The 27,861-nt window shown below is 36.4% G+C and overlaps 2 protein-coding genes across 2 annotated transcripts; one reads left to right on the forward strand and one right to left on the reverse strand.

Annotated features, from left to right (window-relative positions):
- Positions 1 to 10,838: 10,838 nt before the first annotated feature.
- LOC110761264 (protein trichome birefringence-like 8) lies at positions 10,839 to 13,065 on the forward strand. The gene is made up of 4 exons (XM_021963709.2): positions 10,839 to 11,260; positions 11,772 to 12,161; positions 12,328 to 12,486; positions 12,715 to 13,065. The coding sequence occupies exons 1-4, from the start codon at positions 10,872 to 10,874 to the stop codon at positions 13,040 to 13,042; spliced, it is 1,266 nt and encodes a 421-aa protein (XP_021819401.2). The 5' UTR covers positions 10,839 to 10,871; the 3' UTR covers positions 13,043 to 13,065.
- LOC110761252 (LETM1-like protein) lies at positions 12,534 to 23,178 on the reverse strand. The gene is made up of 19 exons (XM_088244048.1): positions 22,912 to 23,178; positions 21,748 to 22,243; positions 21,039 to 21,130; positions 19,856 to 20,020; positions 19,368 to 19,761; positions 18,346 to 18,464; positions 18,183 to 18,255; positions 17,880 to 18,100; positions 17,745 to 17,789; positions 17,503 to 17,599; positions 16,705 to 16,896; positions 16,083 to 16,180; positions 15,822 to 15,909; positions 14,961 to 15,110; positions 14,689 to 14,814; positions 13,957 to 14,127; positions 13,329 to 13,388; positions 13,060 to 13,233; positions 12,534 to 12,980 (listed from the first exon to the last, which is right to left on the reverse strand). Exons 1-18 carry the CDS (start codon positions 22,950 to 22,952, stop codon positions 13,120 to 13,122), a joined length of 2,742 nt encoding a protein of 913 aa, XP_088100174.1. The 5' UTR covers positions 22,953 to 23,178; the 3' UTR covers positions 12,534 to 12,980; positions 13,060 to 13,119.
- Between the last annotated feature and the right edge of the window lie 4,683 nt (positions 23,179 to 27,861).

Here is a 27,861-nt window from a genome sequence, read left to right on the forward strand (position 1 = left end):
AAGTTAAGTAATGTCGAGTTACTAGAGTTACAAGTCTCTCTCTCCGCTTGAGACAAATCAACAAAAAATATGTCTACAATATTGCGACAAACACAGTATCATAATACCATGTACATCGTAGTAGCAAAATATATGACGTATTATTTCACACAAGGCCCTAACTAGGAGATGTATAGAGACAATGTTACATATAGCATTGTACTATATCTTTGGCTCATGAATTACTGAGGTCAAAAAAGGAAAAAAGAAGTCCTTCCTTGCGGCCAATGACTGAAACAAAAAAAAAGAAGCACGTCTCACGCTGCACCTGGCAAGACAATATTTCTCAGTCATCAGATTTGAATTTGCAGCAACCTGGTAAATGGGTCAGGACCCCACTACATGATATGATTAAAACCACCACAGGTCCACTGGAGGTTTGCTCTTCAAGATGTCAACTCAGACCAACCCAATGCCTGTCCTAAAATGACAAATTTCTGAGTGACCAAACCAAAGATGCAGCATCAATCCATCATCGAGATGGTTTTCGATTCACTGATTACATAAAGACCCCCCCCACCGATTTCAGTGCAAAAGTTGGACACACAATCTAAAGATTGTTGTATGGTACTTGAGATCTATGATATATAGATGCTCAAAATCTTTTTATAGTGCTATGCATCATCATTTTCAACTTTTTTGATGTATGAAATCTTATTTTCGATGCGAAATAATACTCTAAGCAGATACATACCGGATATATATTATTAGCACTCGGATATGTACTCAATCACATTGTTCCCACAAATTCTAATACCATAAATGCTCAAGACACTAGCACGACTCTTAATCTAATAATCACTTGTTAATTAAGGTTAATTGGCCAACAAGATGTAGCTAGGGTGTTTTTAGGTCATGCCCAATTGCTACATGAGTGTGATACAAGTTGCAGAACATGTGAGACAGAGAGAAGAACTGTTATGCTAAAGAAATGTCATGTGATTATGAGGGCCCATAAAAAAGATTGAGAGGAAAGTGATGATAAACCATTGACCTCTCAAACTGAAAGCTCTCCTGGAGATATATGGACTATTTATGGAGGCCAATATTGTTTTAGTGGCTCTGCAAGTGGGGGAGGGTCCCCAGATATGTCTAGTTATGATTGAACTACAAGTCAGTGACCAATTAAAGGAATGAAGAGACTTTTCCCGTATATATACTCAGTTTGTCCTGACAGAATAATTCAATCATGCATGCATATGAGATATCACCAAGTACAGTATAGAAACACCATGTGAGTTTTTTTTCTTCTTCCTTCCACTTTCATCTTAACAGGCTTTGTTGATATTGCTTTGGGGATTCAGGGTCAACCTCACCCTTCACCTCACTCTGGACCAGCCATAAGGAAAAAAAGGAGAATCATTCTGAAACTTTAACCTATCCTGAAGAATACATACACCAGCAATAATGCCTATCAGCACTACTATTGCAACAAGAAAATCTTGTTTGGCAGAGGATACCAATCAAAATCTATGTATTTGGTTCATTGTCGACATTAATACTTTGTTGAGATTTGATAATTGCCGACAATGTAACATGTATTGTAGATTGGTACACTGATACCAACAAAAGCAAGGTCACAAAACTAGCTAGTTTGATAAAAACAGCTAATTTAACCTATCACACAGAGAAACCAAAGAGGGTGACGCATTTTAGATAAAAGATGGGTACTAAATTAACTAAAAAAGAACCATTTCCATATTTATCATTATTGCACTATACGCACTTTCCATTAGATGCATATAGAGCTTCCATTGAGGGATCGTTCAAATAAGCCACCCTTGTCGGGCCCACTCCGCATTGTATTTCACTAATTCAAACTGTCTATTTTGTAGATATAATTATGAAAATAAAAGAGAGGCACACGGCATGGTGTCTGTGGTTCAATCTTATGTATTCATGATATCAATCAGATGGCTTTACTGGAGATTTAACTTGTGCAGATTACAAGGTGAAAGGGTTGATATATATATATGTGAAAGGACAATAAGTAGTAGTACTACTGGCAGTGGTGACAAACATAAAACTTGATTGAGGTCTAGGAATCGTCCAGCCTGGATCATACAGTAATTGCTGTTCCAACCAAAATATATTATCTGGTCAGATGCAGATTACACATTTTGCATACATATCCTCAGTTATGCTAGTGCCTCTGAAACTGTAGTTAAATCTTATATTGTCCCACGACGACCCACCAACAACGTTGTGCGTCTCACTCTACCCCCATTATCAAGTCTCCGTCAAAATATCGTTAACGTGACTCTTGAGTGACCTGTCTAATTTTTTGCCACATAGGAGCCATATCATCAGTTTTGAGGACTGGATAGTGGGAGCAAAAGAAATCAGACGCAATACGTCGCAAAGTAATGTAGGACTTGATCATACTTTAATGAGGGAACAAAGTAATGAATCCTTTTGCATATTTTCTTACAAGTAAATTGAGCTTTTAGCTGCAGAAAAGTTGAACAACTGAAGCCAGTACTCTTTACGATTTAGAAAATGATGTCGTAAGTTGCTCAGTAAATTTACTATGTACGAGTTTCACTTTCCCGTTGAGATCCATGTACTATCTTCCTTTTTCTTCATCAGTAGATTAATTTAGAGCATCTTTATACGCAGAAACTCTGCTCTGTGGACCTGCTTTAAAGCAATACCACCTACCAGAAGTGTGCGTCCTGATTGTAAATGAGAATGAATCTCACAATCGATGTCACATGCATCAACGGCTAGAAATTAGTTACTTTAAGCGCCCACGCGTGACTGACCCACCCAAGCATTCTCTTTCATAACTATTGCAAATTAGTAAACACGTGCCTGACTGTAATGAATTAAGTAACCTCTGTGAAAGTTGAACCAGTTTCATGGTGGCAAACCAAACTAAACCACCAAAAACATCACACTGAGGTTTTGTGTCATTTGCTTGTATAGTCCAAACCGGCCCAACAACACAATACTCAAAATCCTCGTATGGTTGTGTTCTGACATTACAAAATGTTAAGACCAATCCCCATTTTATTAGAGTTTAACGTTTGTGGTAAATTCCATTTCTGCTAACAATTTTATTTTTGAAAGTTACCATATTTTGAAGTAGAAAATAAAAATAAATGAAATGTCATTTTAATAAAATCACCATAAATAAAATAAGTTGTGATGTGGATGCCTTTTTTTTTTTTGGTTGCCAATATATATAATATGTTGACATGGATATAAAGTCAAAGAGCTGTACTCAATATTTAATCTTACAACAGAGATTAATTTGAAAATTCAGACAAGTATCAAAAGTCGGCAACATCCTCATTAAAATGGTATGAAAATAAGCCACAATTGACCAGAAGTTGAAATCTCAACTTACAAGAAAATAGCCCACAGAAACAACGTGGAGAAGCCATAAACATGCACCTGTGGAACGTACAACATGAAAATGCCAATACCATCCGGATCATAATCCAGAGTCGTACTATCAAAATCCTTTTATTCTTAGGCGATTGCTAAGATGTGTGCGTCCTGATTGTAGATACGTATGAATCTCACAATGGGTGTCACATGCATCAATGACTAGAAATTAGTTACTTTACTTGCCCACGTGTGACTAATGCAAGCATTCTCTTTCATAAGTATTTCAAGTTAGTAAGGGTCTTTTTAGTATCCAACTTGGATCCAAATTTATAAACTAAAAAACATTTTTAAGTCCAAAGCCACAAAACCTCGTTTGGCAGGCCCATTTTTAAAAACTCAATCCCAAGAAAAACTTAAAAACACCTCCATTTTTTTTTATAAAAAAAGGTGAGGTTTTATAGTTCTCTCTCTCTCTCTCTCTCTCTCTCTCTCTCTCCTTTTTTTTTCTTTTGTTAATTTCAATTTGGGAATCTAGGGTTTCTGATTTTCTATTTTTAATTTTTAATTTGTTTAGATCTTAAAAATAGTTTGGAGTTCAATACCAAATAAGTTTTTAGATCTTAAAATTACTATTTGAAAACTCATGCTTTCAAAAAGAACCATAGTTTTTTAATTTACTTAGGATACCAAATAAGTCCTTAGTTAGTACTTCATCTTCCCTTCACACTCTGAAAGTTGAATCAGTTTACTAAACTGATTGAATCAATTGAAATTTCAACTTTTGGCTAAATGGGTGGAATTGAGGCTTACTTTAAACTGATTCAACTGATTCAATCATTCAATCAGAGATTAATTTGAAAATTCAAACAAGTATCAAGAGTCGGCAACATCTTCATTAAAATGGTATGAAATAAGCCATAATTGACATCCTTAAATTACGGACTATCCCAAACAAACATTTTCTTTGACAAAGGGCATAAAAGGAAGAAGAAAATTAGTAACTCTGGAGAAAATAAAAGAAAATATGATGTGGAATATGCATGCTGACATGGACATAGACTCAAAGGAGTTGAATGGGAGCTTGAATTGGGCCTGAAATAGTAGAAAACTCAACCCACTCTATAAAAATAAAATATTAAAAAAAAAAAAAACCAAAGTCTATTTTCAAAAACAAAAGAACACTCCAAACACCTATAAAATTACAACACTGTCACCAACTTTTCACAAGAAAAACCCACAATGAAGCCCAACCCGCGTTTTATTAAATAAACCCAATTAAGAGAATGGAGTTTCAGAGAGAAGAAATAGAACTTTAATGGACATGGTTAGAAGCATGATTTGCAACACTGATCTTCCAAAAATTTTGTGGGGTGATGCAATCAAAACTGCAAACTACATTCTAAATATATGTCCAAGCAAGTCAGTTCCTAAGACTCCTTTCGAGTTGTGGAATAAGAGAAAACCTAGCCTTAATCACTTACATGTTTGGGGTTGTAGAGTTGAAGCCAAAGTCTATATAATCCTGAACTTGCTAAACTTGATCCAAAAACAGTAAGCTGCAAATTTATTGGATATGCTGACAGGTCAAAAGGTTTTTGATTCTACTGTCCTAATTATGTGAATAGAATTGTGGAGACAAGCAAGGCAAGGTTTATAGAGCATGATGACAGTGAAGGAGTTAATAAAGAATTTGTCTTTGAAGAAGACTGAGAGATAGGAACTAAACCTGTAAGTGTCACAGATCAAGTGTTGCCTTTTCCATTAAATCAGATGTTTTCTTAGATTAATGCACCAACTAAACCTGTGATTCATGATCAAGATATGGAGGTTTTGAATGGGGAAGAGAATGAACTTGAGGCAATTGAGAATCAACAGTTGCCACAACAAGAGGTGAGAAGATCTACAAGGGATAGAAGACCAAATGTGCTGCCAGATTTTGTATATTTGAATGAAGTTGATTTTGACAGTATTGAATTTGAGGATCCTTCAAATTATAAACATGCTATGTCTAGTTAATACTCTGTGAAGTGGCTTGAGGCTATGCAATCTGAGTTGGAATCCATGCAAAGTAACAATGTGTGGGAGCTAGTTGAGCCGAGACAAGGAATTAAACCTATTGGTTGTAAGTGGGTGTTCAAAACCAAGAAAGACTCTAAGGGCAACATTGAGAGACACAAAGCAAGGTTAGTGGCCAAGGGTTTCACACAACAAGAAGGAGTAGACTACAATGAAACTTCCTCACCAGTTTCAACCAAGGATGCTTTTAGGATCATATTGGCACTTGTGGCTCATTTTGATTTGTTTTTACATCAAATGGATGTGAAAACAACTTTTCTCAATGGAGATTTGAGTGAAGAAATTTTCATGCTACAAAGTAATGGAGTTGAGGTCCCTATTTCAAAGGGAGACAAACTAAGCAAAGAAGATTGTCCAAGGAATGACGTAGAAAGGGCAAAAATGAAGGACAAACCATATGCTTCAGTAGTAGGAAGTATCATGTACACACAGGTGTGCACACGACCTGATCTAGCATTATCCATTAGTGTATTAGGCAGGTATCAATCTGATCCGGGCATTGCACATTGGAAGGCTGCAAAGAAAGTGTTGAGATATATGCAAAGAACAAAAGGACATATGTTAGTCTACAAAAGAACAGATAGTTTGGAGTTGGTTGGTTACACAGATTCAGATTTTGTAGGATGCAAAGACCTTTCCCCGTCGACTTCCAGTTTTGTGTTCATGATGGGAGGAGGTGCAGTTGCTTGGAAGAGTGCAAAACAACCATCTATATAGCTACATCTACTATGTTTGATGAGTACTTGGCGTGTTATGAAGCTACTTCACATGCTATGTGGTTGAAGAATTTCATAAAAGACCTAAAAGTAGTTGATTCTATAGAGAAACCTATTCAGCTGTTTTGTGACAATAAAGGAGCAGTGTTCTTTTGCAAGAACAATAAAAGGTCTGCTGGACTCAAGCATATGAAAGTGAAGTATTTGCTAGTAAGAGGGAAGGTTCAAGAAGGCTTAACCACTATTGATTATATCAACACTGCATATATGATAGCAGATCCCTTAAATAAAGCAATTCCAAACAATGCTTTTCATAGGCATGTGACTAATATGGGATTATTGTCCAGTTTCGAAGATTCTTTGAAGTAGTGGGAGTTGATGACATGTTCTCATTTTTTGCTTAAGTTTTGTTTGTTGGTTGAGCTAGCATTTTGTCTTGTCATCTAGTTAAGTTTTTCTGGACAGTTTGGATTCTTAAATTAATTGATTTCATTGATTTTTGCAATATGATTACAGTTTACAGTTCAAGTTATAAAACTATTTAAGCTACAAGTAAGATCATATGTGTATATATATATTGATCATAAAGAGGACCATTCGTGTGGTGAATGAATAACTTCAAAGATTAGATTATTCATCATGTGATGTTAGACATAGCTTGTTGGTACTCTATGTGTATGTTACTGCTTGCTGTGATTATAGGTGGATGATACCATGTAATGGTTATCGTGTTTGTAGTCCTTTAAGTTGGTAATATTTAACAATGAGTTTAACATCGATATTGTTATCAAGCTATCTTTCCAAATTGTGCACATAAGGTTTTGATCCTTGATCTTTAAAGAAGAGTCTTGAATGGATGTTTCACTCAAGTGAGAGAATGTAAGAACTCTATTTGAGTTCACATCTATTTAGGATTCTTATTTGATCAAGGATACAAGGGAGAGATAAGCTGGGTTTACATGGATAAGTTTGATAGAGTTGAAGCTCTATCTAACTTGTGGAATATCTATTATATTAGGCTATGGACTCATGAGGTGATAAGGATAAGCTTTAAGGATTCCTTTATGGGCTAGGAACCTCAAGGCTCTCACCCTATAAAACTAAGGCTTCGGTCCCCAATCTTATGCACTGAAAAACAGACTCATATTCCTACCCATATAGGAGAGATTTAGAGTACATAAAGAGAGGAAGACCAAGGCCAGTTCGTGTGTTTTTGTTGTTGTTGCTGTGCTTGCTCTTATGGCTTCGCAAGTTTAGTGCTTATAGATTACATGTGAAATAGAACTTACAAGAGTCCCATCTAAGAAAACATAACTCTTTAGTACATGGCCGAGATCGAGACTCTTCAAAAGATTCTCAAGGATCTAAAGACAAGGAGTAGATCATATTATTTTGATTCTTTTGTCCAATGATACTTCAATAGGTGAATGAAGGAAAGAGAGACAAGCAAGTGTAACAACATCAAAATAAATTGTCACAAAAATCTAAATTCTTGATCAATGGAGAAACAATATCACCTTTTTGGTTCAATAAGATACCAAAGTGTTTTTCTTTTATTTTTGGATTCCTCTCAATGAAATTTGCCATGTTGCACTAAGTTACTTACGGATGTATGCATGCAATCCAGGAACACTTTGGGTGAACACCCATCCGAACAAGTAGGTCGGTATTTTTCTTCCTTTTCCCACATTTCGCTCAAAGGATTGAAGGGATTAGAAAAAACCCTAAATGAGTTCAATTTAAAGCTCTAAGCGGGATACAAAAAATAAAAAACTCCATATCTTACCACCGCTTTACTCTTTGGCTAAATGACACAAGTACATAAAGGGAATTTCATGTATAAAATATTAATAAATGCATGATAGGTGGATGATTTTGGATTTTTTCTTCTTCTTTCCAAATTGGATTAATCAGGGTATCTTTATAATATTGACGGTAGAATTGGGTATATATATACAAAGAGCTTCCATTAAGGGATCTCTCAAATTAGCTTATTTGATGGACACCTTTGTAGGGCCCACTCCGCATTGTATTTCACTAATCCAAACCATCTATGTTTTAGATAACATTCAAAGATCATCTCTAAAAAAAATCACTTGAATCCGATATCGTTTGACTACACAATTATGTTATTGAAATTTTAGTACTTTCTTGAAGCATTGTGTTCATTGATTTTGTAAGATACAATTGGATGTTGAAACGGCTTTCAATTTGTCTAATTTTTTGCAAGGATGATCTACGAATGTAGACTTAAAAAAATAGATGATTTGGATCGTTGGAAAAAAAATTTTCATAGGGTACCCTAAAGGGTGTCCCTCAATAGAAGGGGACTATATATATATATATATATATATATATATATATATATATATATATATATATACATTTTCCAATTTTTAATCTTACACAAGGATTCTCTCTAAACTTTTGAATGTAAGATTATTTTTCTATAGACGTATACTAATTTCATTAATAAATGGGCATTATAAGATCAAAGCCCCACAAAGGGCTCTTGCACACAATAAAAGATACAAACAATAACCACAAGTATTGAAAGACAATGAGCAAAAACAAGTTTACATCTTAAAGACTCATCTCATCACAGGAATTGAAAACATAAGAGGATCCATAAAGCCACTACATCCGGTGCTGTAATAAAATCATATGAGAGATGATAACTCTCTACCAATTTGGGAGTTAGGGATAGAAAACATCTAAAAGTGAAAAAGCAAATTCCGCTCAACTTCCACTAGGATACATCATCACAACGTCTCCCAAACACCCCTAAACCCAAGCACCATTTGATAGTAGATCCACCAAATCAACAGTTCCACCCCTCAATATGGAGATTTGATGGATATCCACCTCATCAACCTCAAACTTGCAAGGACACCACAACAGAAGCAAAAAAGATAGATATATACAAATCTACAAAATCCAACCAAAGGACGACCCTAGAACAACTAGGGGAAACAAACCTTGCAAAACACAAGGGAATTCGTTGATTGCTCAGTACGTGGAAAAACTCTTGTTCGTTGTAAGAAGATCACTAAAGGGGTTGCAAAAGCCTAGCACGAAGGCAAATAGTGAGAGAACTTTAGAGAGAGAGAGGCTCCCCCTTCTCTCTAGAATTTCTCTCCTTCCCATCTTCCTCTTATGAGCTTCTGGCTGTGCCGCCACCCTTCAGGGTGGCTTCTCTGCCACATCTCGTGTGGCCTCTCCACCACCCTCTGGTATGGCTTCTCCGCCACCCTCTGGTGTGGCCTTTACTTTCCTTTGCTTTCGTTTAGTTTGGTGTGTTTTTTCTCCAATGTTTTCCTTGATGTTGGCCTAGATCTCCTCAATCTCTTCTCTCCCACTCCTTTACAGCCTTTTCACCTCTCTCTCCCTCTTCTCCTCTCATCCACCCACCCCCCTTAAGGCCACTTCTCTTCCCCTCCCATGAACTCTTTAACCCTAAACCCCTTCCTTTTTCCTAGGTTCTGATTGGTTGTCTCCTGGTTTGTTGATGCTGCTCATCTCTTACAATCCATCCTTAAATCAGAGCTTTTGCTCTGGAGGAGTTGGCTCTATAGTTTAATGGTCAATTTTGACCAATCCACAGATTGCTTGAGCTTGATGCACGGTGGTGGCTTGCTTCCCCAAATCCACGGTCTTCAGATCTCCTTTGTCGGTTCTCATGGACCTTCCTCTACTGGCGGCGACTGCTTAGTTCTTGGGTGTGATTTTAGGGTTGTGTATGTCTTAGGGTTTTTTGTTGTGTTGGGCCTAAAGTATGTGTATTATGGTTGTACTTTTATTTTGTTTGGTTGTGCTTTTGTTTTTTGTTTTGTTTTTTGTATTGGGCATGTTTGTAACTTGCTATGTTAATGGAATATCCTTTCCTTCGACCAACAAAAAAAAAGCCTAGCACGAAATCAGCTAGGAAGAAAAGCCCTCCACACACCCCAAACCGCTGTCTCCCCCCCCCCCCCCCAAAAAAAGTTCTATTTGTGAGGGCTAATTCATGTAAAAAAAAGTCATATAGCAGTAATAACATTGTGTTTGATCGAAATGAAAGAGGGGAAAAAACCAATTTTGATGATTTCGTATACAAAGGTAAATTATGGTTTCATTTGGGTGAGAATGGTAACTATCTTTGAAACTTCTATTTGTTTGTTTTTTTCTTCTCACATTTCCGAAAGATAACAAAACTTTGGCATAATTCAAAGGCTTATATAAATTGATGAGCATGTAACTGAGAATAATAATTTTTTCAATTAAAAATAAAAAATCATTGTAATTGTGAATGCATCATGCATGTACGATGTATTTATTGGTAAATTTATCGGTTTCTTTAAGCGGTCTAGGATTCAGGAAGATATGCTTCCAAACATGCTGTGCACGTTAAGGAAAGAAAAGAACGTGCAAAGCTTGTTAGGTACGTAGCATGAAATTCAAAGTGAAACCCAAACAAAGAAGTTGACCAGCCCTATTGCCTCGATTGGAAATTTTAATTTTTAATTTTAATATGGAGCTAGAAATGGTCAGTGGCCTGTAATTAATTAGCACGCAAATCCATTAATACCATATTAATATATATCCAAGAGAAAAGCCACTACTCCACAACTCTCTCTCTCTCCCTCCCTCTCTCTCCTCTATCTCTCTAACCCCCTAGACTGTTTCAAATACAGAAGTTTTTTTTTTCTTCTCCATTCTCCTCTAATGGATCCCCAGCCCTCTCAACAATCTCAGAAGCTCCAAAGTTTCCCCTTTTCCATTCTAATCAGAACAGAACTTCGTTATGCGGTCTCTTTCTTCCTCCTCCTAGTCTCTTCCTTATTTATTCTTAGTCTTGTAACCCCATTTGACTCGCAGTTTCTATCTGATCATTTGGGTTTCTTATCCCAAATCCTACCAAATAATCACAAGATATCTCCGGGGACTTGTGATTATTCCTATGGCAGATGGGTCCGTGACGAGAGCCATCCACTTCAGTCCTACACTGAAAACTGCCCGTTCCTAGACCCTGGCTTCCGGTGCAGCCAAAGTGGTCGAAAAGACGAAAGTTATCGGAGATGGCGGTGGCAGCCGGCTGGCTGTGATGTTTTGAGGTGAGTTTGTCGTGGAGTTTTCAGAAGCATGTTTCATGCATGACGCTGCACAGTGCACGCATGCTTTGTCTTATATTAAGTCTAAGTTAGGATGGTCTTGTTTGTTGCGTTTGGAGGAGTCATGTTAGGTTAAACTCTCATAGAACCAGATAAATATTCGCGAACATTTTCGTATCCTTAAAAGGTTCTTTCTGAGCCGGTTTCTATCTCGCGTGGTAGAACACCAACTCTCAACCAACAAACAAAAATTAGTCGTCTACTCCCCTTATTCTTCCGATCACAAAGGGGGCAAACACCCCTTTAAGATGAAGTAGGTACTTTTAACTACATCAAAACTTTAAATTTTAAATAGATTACGGGCTTAAATATTATGGCCGAAGTAAAATAGGGATTTCGCATGCATATTTTCCTTAAAATAACAAAGTTCAAAGTTGACGATATCCATAAGTTCACAAGGTTTAAACAACTAACCTAATTGATGAGTTTTGCTTCTTCCTCCTCGTGATCTCAGATTTAATGCAACTGACTTCTTGGAAAGGAGCAGAAACGGACGGATAGTTTTTGCAGGCGACTCAATCGGAAGAAACCAGTGGGAATCTTTGTTATGCATGCTTGCAGAAGCAGTGTCCAACAAGTCTAGAATCTATGAAGTGAACGGGAACCCCATAACCAAACACAAGGGTTTTCTCTCCATGCGGTTCGAGGATTACAACCTCACAGTTGAATATTACAGGGCACCCTTCCTTGTGGTTGTAGGGCACCCACCCCAGAACTCACCGGACCAAGTCAAGACCACAATCAAGCTCGAACAGTTCCACTGGTACTCCAAACATTGGGTTGGGGCAGATGTCCTAATTTTCAGTGCAGGGCACTGGTGGAACCAAGACAAAACAGTAAGGATGTATGACCCTCCCTTCACATATCTAATTTTCAATCTATGACCACACATTTACAAAAAGTTTCACCTAATCGACGATCCAAATTAACAGTTCGGCAACATAACAAGCCAAACTCGGGCAAAGTAAAAATCACTGGACTTATTGTTATCTGGCCATCTTGTGTTTCAGGGGATGCTACTTTGAGGAAGGCGGGAAAGTGAACTTCACAATGGATGTGATGGAAGCATTTAGGAGGTCTTTACAAACCTGGAAGTCTTGGGTGTTGAAGAATATAGAACCTCTTAAGACTCATGTTTTCTTTCGTAGCTACTCCCCGGTACATTACAGGCAAGTATAAACAGATATCTATATGACTATAACTTTCATAGTTAAAGTTGAGGACGAAAATTTTCCATTTACATTCTTCAACACTATGGATCCCAAAAGAATGAAATGAAGTCAGTGTAGTTTGGTGACTTTACAACTTTCTATTCCTTAACAGTTGCCACCATGCATGGCCTCAATTATGGAATTGATAATTAAAGAGTCTAAGAGGTTTTAACATGTAAATTGCAGGAACGGGACATGGAATGAAGGGGGACTTTGCGATACCTATTTGGAGCCAGAAACAGACTACAAAAATCTTGAAGCTGACCCAATGAATAATCTATACATATCTGAATCAATCAAACAGATGGAATATGAAAACTGGAAAGTCCAGTTCTTAAACATCACATATCTAACAGAGTTCAGGAAGGATGGTCACCCTTCAAAGTATCGTGAGCCAGGGACTCCAGCCGATGCTCCACAAGATTGCAGCCACTGGTGCCTACCCGGAGTGCCTGACACATGGAATGCACTAATTTATGCTAATCTACTGGCAAAAGGATTCAGAACCAAGTGAGAGAAAAGACAGCATACCTCGAATTCGAAAATTTATTTTGAGTATGGACAACTGTACATAATCAGCATTGCTTCTACTCAAGCTAGTTCCTCCATGCTTTCGTTGGAACTGTCTTCACTGCTTTCCATTTCCTTCAGTTTCTCAATCTGCCTCAAGAGATCCAATCTTTCTGGTCCATAGGTCGATGGTATCTGTCAAAGAAACATATCAATGGACCCTAAAAAACACAAGTTTGGATGTCATGAAGAGTAGGAACTGAAAATCCTTGAAATCAAAATTCACGCACCAGAGCTGGTACATATCTCTGAATAGCAGCCAACATAGCTGCATGTCCAACAGCAGTGACCTGTGAGACACAAGTTATCTCCATGTAAAGTTCAAATAGGTCAAGAGCCAAGAGTGCATCTAGTCTGGTCATGTGTAAGCATAAACTAGCACAGGTTTTGCAAAAATGTTAGGAGAAACAGATGAATGATCGATTCATCATATATTTCAGGCTTTCATTTCCTTTTTTTGGCCTTATGATTGAAGATTATTTAACCCAACCCTGAACCCCATTCCATATTTATGTGAACAGCATATCCAAAAGAGACCAAGTCATATGTCCATAAACCTCCCCCAATGACATATCCGAAGTCGCACATCAAAGCACTATACACAAACAGCATATCCAAAATGCACCTAAATTCCATAAACCTCCCCAATAGCATAAAGTCTAAATCATATGTGGCGATACTCGAACTTCAACTAAAGGGGCAACAAATGCCCTGATTTAAGACAAGACAGAGATATGATAAACCACATCATCCAGATGAAGAACTAAGATGAGAGCTATACCATTTATTTGTTTTTTTTGGCCAGAATCATTCCTATGTTCATATAAGTATAAGAAAGATATCAGGAAGAAATCTTACAGGAAGAAGCATTAAGACACCAATAGGAACAACTGATGCTAAGTCGGTCAGAGTTCTTCGTAAAATTTTCTTTTCTTTTTCTGTCAGTTCATCTCCAATCAAGACCCTTCTAAGCAACCCCGTAGCAGCAGCAGTGTCAATAGCTAGCAATTGAGTTCCTTGCCACACATTCTGCTCATCATTTTTTAGAAATTAAATTTTATTAATGAAAAGTAAATTACAATCTGTGAATAAGCAGCCCACAGCAACAGAGATGAAACTAATACAACTATTATTTTCCTGTGCATCAAAGTACAAATTATAATCGAGACGTCGACAGATCTTTAATATATATCCTAAATCTTAATTGGCTTGGTGGTAATTAAATGGATGGGATTAAAGGAGGCTTGGTCCCCATTCTGAATAATTTTCTCATCAAAGTATCAAAAGAAAATTAGAGTAAAACCAACATTAAACCTTATCCAATTAGAACATCACACATGTTTTGAGATCACAAGTTCAGCAGAGTCTGTACGTATAGTTCTATTTCAACATGCCTAGTCTGATTAAATTTATATATAAGGATTCAAGCAGAGTTGATAAATTTAAGGTGATGGGAATATTCACTTGATTTCTAAATACTATAATTCCTTTTTCTTTTTCTCAATTTTCTTGGCCCAAATGTAAGCCAACAGTGTCTTACTAGTTGACAAAGATCATCATTTACCAACTGAAGCCAAAAAAAATTCATACCGTGCTAGCTTCTTTTAGCTTGTCAAACGATTTTTCAATGATATTCTCTTTCTTCTGAATTTGGACTAGTTGAGCAGCTCCAATGTCATCCTCATACTTAGAACTATCATCAGCAGGCTGAATATCCTGTTAAATAAAATAAAATAAAAAATCTACAACATAAGTGTATCATAAGAGTTTGAATAACAGTTTTTGCAAATTGGAATTTATTGCCTGTCAAATTTCTTATTCGTCCAAGGAATATGGTATTCAGTTGCACACACTTTAAATACCTCCTCATTTTCTGATTGATCAGCACTCCTTTGCACCCGCTTTTCAAGTTCTATCAGCTCATTCCTTAAAAGTTCAAAACGCTGGATTTTAGTTGATTCTGGGTCTTCAAAATCAATATTTGAAGCAGTCTGCTCAACAAATTCATTATCCTGTATGCAAGAAAGGAACATTAATCATGTAACTTTTGTTTGAGAAATTGCACATTTCCAATAACAAAATAGATATATGCTCCTGAATCAAGTGACACAAAGGCAACAAGGAATAATCTCATAATCAGAGAACCAATAGCGTACTTAATAATGGTTCTCCACACTTGAAATAAAGTACATGCTCTTATGATATTTTTTGCATGCCATGTTGCTTAGCTGAGAACAGAGAGTGAAAGAGATAGCTATTCCATCTCCATTCAGCACCACATAAGGGGCAACAAGGTGGACTAGCAACCCCACTTAGTCAATAACTAATAGCCTAACTTTTCAAATCTGTATTTAAAAGAACAACAAAAAAATATAATAGAGGGCTAATAAAGCAACTACAGGGGATAAACAAACATACATGTTAATATGCATAAACATATTATCATGTGAATGCAAACAAATACTATTACGGTGGCAACTTCAACCTCATTACTCTAGTGATAAACGACCTTGTCCTAACCAGAAAATGAATATCAAAGTAGCGAAATTGTTGTTAACTTTTGGTCAAAACAGATCTAAATTTGGGCCAGCAGTATATGCAACCTTTTTGAGATACAAGAATTCCAGTTAAAAGCTAATGCATTTGGCAATTAAATAGCATGATAGTGAATAAGCAAATGCATAAGCAATTAATGAATAGATCATTGTGAAAATGGGGCATACAGATTCTTCCACGATCAACTCAGGATTGGACTTTCTGGTTGGAGGGCGCATAAAGGAGCTCCACAATCCGCGAGAGTTGCTGGAAGCTCTAAAAATAAATTTTTGAAATAAGATTTGCTTATCATTGAAATGCATTAAACCCCCAAAAAAAAAAATATATATATATATATATATATATATAGTAGGTCATTATGGAGTAATAAAAACTTAAGTTAAAGGAATGGTCAAGCACATGTGCAATAGCTAAAGCGTCACACACACCTGTTGCCCCCATCAATCAGCGTGTTACCATTCTTTCTGTTTTTCCCTATAAGGAACTGTTGCTGCTTGCTAATAGAAGACCGGGAGCGATTACCCTCCTGGATGACAAGCACATAAGTACAACTAAGACAAATGAGAATTCACAAATTTACAAGGGCAAAAAGTCACATAACAAACGTATAAGTGCAAACCTAAGAAACGGAGCTTGGCATCAGATAAGACTTTTTACAATTACAGTGCATTAGTTGGTAATAAAGAAACTTATGAGATAAAGTAGGTAAATATGGGAAGGAAGCCAAACAACATAATCTAAAATGCAGGCAAAAGCACCATCAGACTTGGTGGTTTTCATCCTCGAATTTTCTATCTAATACATGTAATTATCTATAACTATAGGACACTTTGTAGGTAATTAACCTACATCATTTCTCGCAACACCAAGAAATGAAGACATCCATTTGTTAGTTATAAACACAGAAAAGCTGAATAAATAGAAAGAACAAAAAACTGCGAAGTTCACCAACTTTCTATTAATAAATTAGTTGGATGGTGCACATACATCAGATGTTGGTGGCAAAACACACAATTGTCAGCAAGATATTACAATAAAATGAAGAAATACCTCCTTAAGGGAAGCTGCTTTGGTTCTAAAGGACGCCTCCAAAAATTCAGCCTCTTTCTTGAGCTTCCTTATCTTCTCAAGGTCAGAACAAGCAGCTTTTATATGCTCTTTTCCTGAGTTAGAACTTGACACATGCAAATCCTGAAGCAACTTTTCTAGTCTTATCACAGCTTCTTCAACACTCTCCAAGGCCTGACACCAAAGGCCATTTCCACCATATGATCAGAAGCATTCAACAAGTTCCAAATCAAAAGAATAAGCTTGACTACTGAGCCACAAAAGAACCTTTTTATAGTTTTCACCAGTAAGACCACAAATGAAATGAGAAACTTGTTCATGTAGCTTAGCAGTTAAAGTGGGCCACTGCAATGACAAGGCTCAGAACTACCATCTATAATAATTTTACCATCGTGCAAATTTATTTAACACCGGAACTACATAAGTCTAATTAATAATATCAATAAATCAACACAAAAAAATAATATGCATATCGACCAAAGGCGCTGTGTATTACTTCAAAGTACTAAAAATCTAGATGTCCCTAGCATGGGGTAAATCCACCCACATTCAAGAGCTTGTCCGGGTTCAAGCCCCAGAAGTATCCCTTATATTGCCCCCAAAAAGAAAGTATTAAAAGTAATATCTACAACACATAAACAGGAAATATAGAGCCCTTGTGACCATTAATGCATGGTTAACCCAAAAATATATATGGAACAATACTGGCTTAAAATTTAACTAAAGAAGCATTAACTTAGTGCACTCATAATGAACATAACATAAAAGGGAATAGCCAACCTTGTCAAAAGAATCCAATTCTTTCTCAGTTGGTGGACGAGTTCCAGATCTAGTCCTCTCAACAGTGTTATCGGAATAGCTTTTCATCTTTTCATTCCTGCATCACATTTAAAAGGAGTAATCTCCAACTATTAAGTAATCAAAGTGAATGTTACGGTCAGAGAAAAAAAACACATAACTGACACAGCTCTTGGTAGGGGAGAGAGAGAAAGAGGGTGATATAGAGACATTCACTAACTTACTTCAATAAACCCCGTTCTTCCATACACTCCACTAATTTGTTGTGCCTAAACATTGAAGACAGGAAAAACTTTGTAATTTTTTTTAAAAATGAAGCTCTTTATGGTTCAATCATTATGCACCAAAAGTTAACATACCCTCTAGACAAGAATCTCGCTGCCTTAACATTAGAAGGGCTCTCCAGCCATTTACTGTATTTGATAAAACTCTGCATCCAATGAAGACATACTTCTAGGACTTGGGGGATTGCTTCTGCATTGGGAGGTCCTTCCCATTTACTTTTATGCCCGTGAGACTGTTTAGGGGTGCCTGAATTGCCAGGATAAAATGAAAGCCAGTCCAGCTCTTCACAGACTACCTGGGGAATTTATGTATCATTAGATATCATATTTGAATTACAAAACATTATCCACAAGACGGTAAAGACAACACGTGCTGACCTCTACATACAATTGATAGGAACTTATTGATGAAAGCTGTGGATAGTATAAGATGCTGCCCCCAATCAGGAACCTGCTCATATTGAAATTAATAAATCCACAAGCAAACCATAAAAATCATTTTCACACTAAAGAATTATCTGTCAAAAGAATCCAGGTATACCTAACAAAGCCTCCAAGTGGTTCATCTAAAACATCAAATCCATTTGCTGATAGAAAGTTTTGAGAGCTTCTACCCAAGGCAATAAAGAATCCAAATATAGCCAGATCCCTCTCCAATACCTATACTAATTCAGTATTAGCTTCCCATAACAGCATCAACATAGTACAGAACTGCAACCACATATACAGAAAGGCTTGAAAGCCCCAACTTATACAAGTAACCATCTATTATAGGTATCTTAACGATAGGGAATTTGCCTCACTTTTTTGAAAATGATTTAAGCAATTTCATTATCTGGTTATTTTATTAGTTTCTTCACATTTGAGCCGCATCTTCAGAAACTCTCCTATTATTTTTACTGGCCAACCTTAACGTCCCTTAAAGGAACTCCTGAGTGCAGTATCAAGCATGCTCTATATATTCAGAAGGTTTGACCATTAAGTCAACCGTTGTACATAAGAAGAAGATTCAAACAATTTCATTATCTGGTTCTTTCATTAATTTCTTTACATTTGAGCCACATCTTTAATATACTCTCCTATTATATTGACTGGCTAACCTTAACGTCTCTAAAAGGAACTCTTGAGTGGAGTATGAAGCATGCTCTAAATATTCAAAAGGTTTGACCATTAAGCCAAATCCTGTACATAACAAGATAATTCCGCTCAATACTAAAATATGAAAGAAATACAGTAGCTACTTCTGGCCAGAACTCCCTATTCCTCTGTTACTATCCCCAACATATCCTCATCAGAGACAGTTCCGTCATACCAATGGCACAAACTGGTGAGTAAAATGTTCTTATAATGCATTTCCAACACAACTAATATAATTTTTTGGGGATGATAGGCCTGACATTCATGACTCACACTAATGCATTACACTCCTCATTTGCTTAACCTGCATGTATGTTACCTACAAATTTATTTCAATTGTGAACTTTGCAACCAAGCCACCTAAGGAAAGGTCACAGGCCTACAAGTTGTCCCTGAGGTTATCCATAAGAAGGTTTAAGCACTTACCTCAATACTTTCAGAGGTTGTAAGTCTTGACCATATTCTCTCTCTATCTATAGCTCGCTGTACCTGCATCTGTACAAGATCCACCCAGAAAACAACTTCTTCTGAACCTCGATCATTTTTCACTCTACATGCTGCAGCTCGAGGACCAAAATGAACAAGGAACTCTCTGCGCAGACCAATATCCTTTACAGAAAGATAAGCCTGGCGTATAGGAATAAAATCAACCAGCATGTCCATCAATCTGCCGGTTATATCAGGAATTGTCGAAAAGAATTGAGGGCACGATACTTTTGCTTGCCCAAGCTTTGTAATTGCGGCATTGCATGTCAGTGCAAGCATAAGGAGAGATATGTCACTTGTGTTGCTAGACTCCAAGAGTGTTCCCTTCCTAGACCTGGAAACAAATTGAATGCAGTATTAATTCTACATGCTCTTCAAAGCCATCTAGCAAAATTATAGCACACATTGAGCAATAGATGATAACATACGCGATAGTTGCAGCAGTAAAGCGAGAGTCCCCTTCAAAATAATTAACAAAGGATGTTACCACCAATGGAACTTGCTCAGAGAAAAACCACTCATAAGCTTCAGGTTGCTTGGCTGATAGTTGATCCCGGATTAAGCTCTCAAGGGAAGCAGATTGTCGTAATAAACTGCACCAATGCATTAATCAAACATATTGAAAATCCTAAACCAAATAAATCATATTAATTAATCGATAAACAACAGAAGTTGGTAGAAAGTACACATCAGCTACAATTGAAACCTTTGCATGAATAAAACAGAATAACTAAAATTTCAAAGTCCTCTGTATAGGATGCCTGGCAAATAAAGCAGAGCACACATTTTCCACTGTCAAGTTAACATAGTAATCAACTTAATTTTCAATTAAAAATTATAGTTTGTTCCATTTACACAAACAGTTAACGCCATTAGAAAATAAGGTTGCTGGTGCTGATATTAAAAACTTTATGGTTGCTTTATTTCAACTGTCTGTACAAGAGATCAAATTATGTAAATTGTTTATACCATATTTGACCAAGCAACTAGAAGCAATTCTAAGCAAGGCCAAGAGTCCCACATTGAAATATTGCAAGAAGGGAAGACTCCCTCTCATCTATAAAAGGAGACCACTCTCCACTTAGGAAGGGATCCCCCCTAGGTTGGGCTTTGTATTCAGTCATGGGCTTCTCCCTTTCTCTCTTTATATTTGGGCCCAGCCCCTTGTACAAATGTAAATACACATTGCTATAATAATGAGAATATACTTCTCCGTGGATGTAGCCCATTCATTAAGGGTGAACCACATATATCTTGTCTTCTGTATATTTATCGCTTGCCCAAATCTTCACACACATGTTGAAGGTCCTCACCTTCACCCATCAATCATCATACCTCATCTCTAAGTTGGGCTAAAAAGTACTGAACCATTTTTTAGCGTCAACATAAATGTTAACAAAGTGGGGAAAAGATGACAAGTCCTTAATTCAATACACAGGTAGAGACTCATAGTTAAAGCCCAAATTTAAAACATACATCCTTATTAGAGGTATTGGTAATGAAGGAAATCACAGTTTAAATAGACTAGCTAAGAAACTGATATGACAAGCTTCTAGGTAGTCCAATTCCACACAAGAAGTCATAATTTTTGGAATACAAGTGATGCAATACCTCCTTTGGACAAAAACATTTATGTCTCTGTCTCTACCATCCCCCCGGGATGCAATCTCGCTTGCAGCTTGCAATAAGGAATACACTGAAGCCTGAGAAATTATTTGTCTTCAGATAGGCTCAATAACGGTATAAAATACATTATGTATAAATGTATATATCCACACATATATTATTAATATACTTATATATTGAGAACTAATCGATCAGTACCTAGAACAATAACTACCTCAAAAGGTTCACAAGTCAATACCCATTAAATAAGTCCTATGTAATAGATTTACAAGAAGCTTAAACCAGTTACGAATATGATATAATGCAAGGAGATTTCATGATATATATATATGCAGTAATTTAGTGGATAAACTAACAACATGACTTTAGAAACACAAATTACTAATTCAACAAGAGAAGTATGAAAGTCATACCATGCAAGACACGTCCTGGAACTGAAGAACAAGTTCACTAACTCTAGGAGGATGGAATAAACCAAGTAGGAAGGAACATTGAGTTTACTCATGCAAAATCTCCCGTACTAAAACTAAAGATTAGAGTGGTAGTGGTTTTCTTGCAACAATAAATATCCGCAAATACAATTGTAGAAGAGTGCTTTCCTTTCCCAAAAATGATAGCAGCATGCAGTGAATCATAAGATGGTGCATACATGTTGAGGCCTATACAGAGACATTAGGGAAGTTCATGACATCACCTGATAACACAGTGCTTTGACCCAGGCATTTTTGTCTACACTAAGCCATGCAGTTGAAAACCAAGACAACTTTGAGAATGAACCCTGTTCCTTAATTGCTAACTCAAAAACCCTGGCTGCGTCATGTAAAAATTGGACAAGTCCATCGCTAGAATCTTCACCATTAAGTGATTGATTAAGTTTGACCTTTATGGCCTCAACATCCCTACTGGTACTTGCTTGAGGAATCCCGTTGACTGTGACACCATCATCAGCAGATGCAAGCGGAACTAGGTTACCCATCCTCCTTGCTTTTCGAAAGTTTAGATAGCATTTCCTATGTCCCACTGCTCGGAGATTAAGACTGTAACCATTACTGTGCTCTAACAAAGCAAGTCTTATAAAGCATCTCTTCCTTGAATAACCCCAGTTACATAATAGATGGTCCAAATCAACCACCTTATTTCCAGAATAATATATTCTAGCTGGCGTCCGCGAATGCCATGGATTTGAAGAGCTGCAAGGAGCAAGTACAGGAATAAGCAACAAATACATACAACACTGCATAACTCTAACGGGTCAAGCCGTAGTATTAGCTGCTACATTTTTCAGGTTTTCTATTACTCGTCATACTTCAACACAAAAACACTTAAAAACCACAAAACTTGTCACATTATTTACTTCCACTCTCAAACACAATACAGTTACACATAATGCACAGTGATTGCACAAAAACAGGCACTTGAAACCTAAAATTTTAGGACTCCATGTGTTAAAGGAACACATTCCCAGTTAGTTTTCGTAAAGACCAAAAGGAAAAACAAAATTCTACAAATTTTTACATTATCTACTGTTTGGTTTACAAGAAAATGAAATGCTAACCACGAACAATCAACTAAAATCGAATTAGATTGAATGAATACAAATCAACATTCAATGATTTGCCATAATCTTATCTTCTTCTTTGCTTTCACTTTCAGCTTATAAGTAGCCAAACATTGAAATACAGAAATTCATAATTAAACAAAGAAATTCCAACGAGTAATCGTATATCATATCCTCAAGAACCCCACCGCAGCTTATTATAAATTAAACTACCTACGGCAACAAGAAAAGAGTAAGCTGCGAAGAATTTAGGGAAAAAAAACGCCACAAAAAAAAAAATGTAGAAGAGAATTTGAGCACCTTGGTGATAGAAAGCCGTTGTGGCACAATTTAGTGGCCATGTACAAGCTAGGAGATAAAACTGGTCGGAAAATCTGCTTGGTTGGCGAGAAAAGCACAGGGAAAATGGAGCGAAAAGCAAAGAAATATTTTGGGGAAGGCTTTAGGCTTGGTGTGTGGGCTGTCTGGGTTGTTTGTGTACAGAGAAAGAAAGAGTGACGTGACAAAATGGAATTATCCGCATACGTGGAGAAGGGTGTGATCACATAACAGATTGTTGGCTCTCGTAATCTCCCTCTCGAAATCTACACTGTAGAACAAGTAGAAGAGTAAAGTGGGGATGGATTGTGTGTGGTCAATATTATAGTAAGCACCCCTGGTGCAGCCATGTGCAGGGCCCAACAGGCCTGTATTGGCTCAGCTCATCTTTTCATCATTTGGGGCCTCGTCCCCATTTAGGCTGCAAATTTTTGTCCACGGTTAGGTCGGTTGTTTAAGACAGTACGCCATATCTTTGTACCAAATTCAATCTTAACTATCGTTTATATAAAAGAGGAAATTGTTTATACTTATGTTCCTCTTGTAAATGAAGTATACGGCATAAAAATGTGGCAAATGTGGCGACTAAATGTTTGCTTTAACTAGCTAGATTGTGCAATTTATTTCTTTATTGTCGAAAGTAGATATGGGTTCGCTTTCAATTAGTACACAAAGCCAAGCTTGCTTCTAGGCTGACAACAGCTTTGACAAAAAAGAACAAAGTTGACAACTTCCATAGTCTTTGACCAAGTCAGGGACAAATTTAAGCTACTTGAAACTACACTAAGTACCAATTTAGGCCTTAAACTCGAATTCGTTTGATTTAGTCAATTCAAACCGGTTCGGAGGTTTTTCGCCGGAATTTAGGATATTATGTATTTTAATCAAGGTGGAAGTCTATAAAGAAGTCTTTGTTAAGACAACAAAACTTTAAAGAAGAAAAGAGAAAGTAGAGAATTAAGTTAGAGGAAGACATAGTTAAGTTATTGATTTGGATATAAAGAATAAAGTCCAAACTCTTCTGCACAATTTTTTGCAGATTCACTTCAAGGTGTCAAAAGAACCAAAATGATACAACTGATGGAGATATGGACCCTATAATTTAAGGAACAAACTCTGCATTGCCGGAAATGCTATAATGAGATAGAGTCTCTGTCACTCCAAAACAATGAGAGAAAGGTTAGAGTACTATTAGCAACCAAAATGCTGAGGGAGTACTGTTACTGTAATATATCATGACGTATCAATTGTCTAGATTCACACTCTAACAAAATATATTTTATGTTCATATGTTTTGTTATACATCTTGAAGAGATCTCATTAAGTCGGGTATTCGCCATGACGCAATGGGAAGATTATTGAAGTACGATCCTCACACAAAATAAGTAACAGTTCTGCTAAGAGGGCTTTCTTTGGTAATGGGGACTGCAGTTAGTCTGATACATATCTCTTTGGCAAGCGTCTTTGACAAAGAACTAATGCCTAGTTGTTTTCACATTGTTTTCAAACTACAATCTGGTCAACGTAATTATAAGTGCAATCTGATCTAAGAGATTAGTGGGGGGATTGGTATTTGACATAATAAACTAAAACAAGTTGATATGATTCGGGTCTGTACATGACGTTCAATCTTTTATGAAAGTCAAACTGTTTGATGCGTCATCGAAAATAACCACATACCAAATTACTACATCAAAATAGTATATAATCAATGAAATCTTTGACTAAGTAAACACATCATCCATCCATGCGAGGTTCATCTTAGTCCTAACGTAGAAATTGTGCCGACAATACACGGTTTCACTTTTCTTGCAAGAAGAAAAAAACACACGTTTTTTATTTGTGATTTTCTTTGTTATTGTTTGAGTTTCCAATTACCCTGATCATCGGGCAAGTACAGAATAGTCTAAAAAAATGTCGGCCAGACGAAACCGAATACTTGTCTTTTTATGCGGAAATTTGAACAAAAGGCATTATACGTACTTAGGTTGAAGGAGGTGAACACACTGTTTTAGTCAACTGACCTAACTCACGTCTGCACAGAAAAACACTTTATAATTAATTTAGTGTTGTGTATAAATAAACAATATAGTGTGAGGAGTATTTAATTAATCGTGCTATACTATATTGACCTGTTTGCTATAGTTTTTTAAATTCCAGGAAGCAACAAGGGAATAAAGTTCTTGCACGGAGGAGGATCTTTCACTCTGATAAATCAAATCTCTGGGAGACGTTGACCTTCCCATCACTATTACCTTGATGTAGTTCCTCATTAAATATAAACAAAATATATATTTCACGGGTTCAAAAAATCAACCCAGATTAAAACAAGTAATTAAGATCCCTAAATTGTATAGTAATAATAGGAAATTTGCAACCTCACAGTTAGCCTTCAAGAGCTAGTTAGCATGCACCTCCTTTCTTGTTTGCGATACTTTCAATTCCCATGTGCTTACCCTCTGAGATTTCAACAAGTCATATCAATTAAGTACATAGCAAACCCCACATCAATTAATTAAATTGATCATACCTCATCGTCATCACGAGAACATTTTAAGTGTTACAATGACAACCTACGTTTTATTTCAATAAAACGTATTACAGTCACACATACATGTATAAAAATGAATTAATAAAATGAAATAGTGCTTTCAATAAATGACATCTCAATCGCAACAAACAGCCTGTTAGTTTTAAACTTAATGGGATATTTTATTTAATTTCTTCTTAAAATATTAGAAGCCGGTGCCAATTGCTAGTATATATTGTCTCCTTAATTCTTATGTCAGTTCTGACCAAAAATAATAATATAATTAATTAAACTAAACCTAAAGTTGACATATTTGTTCTCTTTTGGCTCGATATCGTCCCAATTAGGGGTGGGCATCTAAAACCGAAATACCGAAACCGTACCCTAATCGAACCGTACCATATCGATTTCATACCGTTTCATTCGGTACCGATCAATATTCGGTACCGTACCGTACCGTACCAATAGAGTATGGTATGGTAGCGGTATCAAGTATTTGGTACCGATCAATACCGTACCGTACCGAATACTATTCAGATATATAATTTTCTATTGAATATGTTGATGGATATTGCATATGTTGATTAGGATTTGGTTGATTTGGATATTGAATATGTTATATTCAATGGATATTGAATATGTTGATTAGGATTTGGTTGATTTGGATATTGAATATGTTGATTAGGATTTGGATATTGATAATTGAATATGTTGAATCTTTGAATTTGTAACTTAGGCATCAATTATTTTGGTAAATGAATATGTTGAATATTGAATTGGTTCATTTTTTAGTTGTGTCATTTTTGTACCGAAATGGTACCGATACCGACACGGTACGGTATGGTACGGTACCAATTTTGACAAACGATAATCCCAAACCGTACCATACCGATTTAAATTTCCCGTATCGATAGCGGTACGGGCTCAATACCATACCATACCGTACCGTGCCCACCCCTAGTCCCAATGAGGTAGATGAGTCGCAGTCAAAGTGATTCGTAATAGAGACGGCAGGGTGGTGGGAAATAGATAGGCTACAACCGGACTAGCCCCACCATTCCTGAGCCCCAATATTATGTCTCTTTTTTCTTTTTTTAAAGCGATTATGTGATTCTTTTAGGCAATGGGGAATTCATGAATTTTCATAGAATTAGGCAAATATTTTCTATTTATTTTATAGGATATATATTATAAGCTTTTTCTTTTGAAACAAAAATGTAAATACAATTTTATAAATCAAATAAGACCACATTACGAGTAAATATAACACAAAGAAGTACAAAATATAAATAAATACCAAATCAAACGCATTGTTTAACTACTTAAGATCCGAGTTCAGTAAGTTCCTCAGGAATTGAAGTATCAATATTAGATGCAGAAAGTGTATCCTTGTTATCGTTAACACTTTTTTTGAAGAATTAATAAATTTGTCCTCTCTTTGTCGGTCTATTATCATCATGTGACATGATATTCTAACAAAAAATACTGGACACCAAAAATCATATATGCTAATAAATAATTCAAGTTGCAAAAATAAAACATATATCAACAATCCCCAAAAGTTTTCACCCAAACCCTAAATCATAAAAACTTAACAACAACAATTAAAATTGGAAATTGAATATATATATCTATATAACATAGAAAAACTTACCAAGATTGAAGAACCCACTGAAGATAGGTTGGTACAATTTTTTAGAATGAGATAACTATTTCTTCTAGGCTCTCAAGGTTCAAATATGGCGCTTTGGGTGGCTAGAAGAAAAATTATGATGTATGCTTCTAATCAAATTTATGTAGGTTATGGATTGCATGTTTACTATTTCCTATATTCTTCAAGAGTGGACTTATTTCTACATAGAAGGTTTGGTTTATTTTAAATAGAGGGCTAGACTATTATTTACTTTACCTAGATTCGGCTTATACCACTAAGCCTACAAAAAAAAAAAAATTCAACATTGGGCTGAAGCTCACTCCAGCCCAAGTGTAGATCTGTCTGTGCTTTTAGGTCTCATTTGGTTCGCGGAAAAGAATTGATGGGAAATAATTTCCCATATTTTTTTCTCAAGAGATGGAAAATAGAAGATTCATTTCTCTATTTGGTAATGTTGGGAAAGTAACCAGAAAAATACCATTTTCTCATGTGTCAGGCAACTATTTTCCATGCGTGGGCTTACCAAACACCCCCTTAACTTAAATGCCCCATTAACTTAATTGCCCCCTTAAATTAAACGCCCCCATAACTTAATTGCCCCCTTAACTTAAACTCCCCCTTGACTTAATGTGCCAGGTAACCATTCCTAAGTCTCATTTCCATGAAGAAAAAACCCCTTAACTTAATTTCCCACTTGATTAATTATATGGGGTAAGAAGTCCAATCCCAATTAATTCATTATTGGAGG

The sequence above is a fragment of the Prunus avium genome, chromosome 7 (assembly GCF_965620075.1).
Source record: "Prunus avium chromosome 7, drPruAviu1.hap1.1, whole genome shotgun sequence".
NCBI classification, from domain to species: Eukaryota; Viridiplantae; Streptophyta; class Magnoliopsida; order Rosales; family Rosaceae; genus Prunus; species Prunus avium.

Bases quoted from the DNA above. Each gene is read 5' to 3' on its own strand.
- LOC110761252 (XM_088244048.1), bottom strand. From the start codon at position 22,952: ATGGCCACTAAATTGTGCCACAACGGCTTTCTATCACCAAG. The intron at 15,910-16,082 runs GTGTGTGTGACG...ATTTATTTTTAG, and splicing joins CTGATTGATGGGGGCAACAG to AGCTTCCAGCAACTCTCGCG. The intron at 13,389-13,956 runs GTAAGATTTCTT...TGTGTCTCACAG, and splicing joins GTGTCTTAATGCTTCTTCCT to GTCACTGCTGTTGGACATGC.
- LOC110761264 (XM_021963709.2), top strand. From the start codon at position 10,872: ATGGATCCCCAGCCCTCTCAACAATCTCAGAAGCTCCAAAGTTTCCCC. The intron at 11,261-11,771 runs GTGAGTTTGTCG...TCGTGATCTCAG, and splicing joins GCTGGCTGTGATGTTTTGAG to ATTTAATGCAACTGACTTCT. The intron at 12,162-12,327 runs GTATGACCCTCC...CTTGTGTTTCAG, and splicing joins CAAGACAAAACAGTAAGGAT to GGGATGCTACTTTGAGGAAG.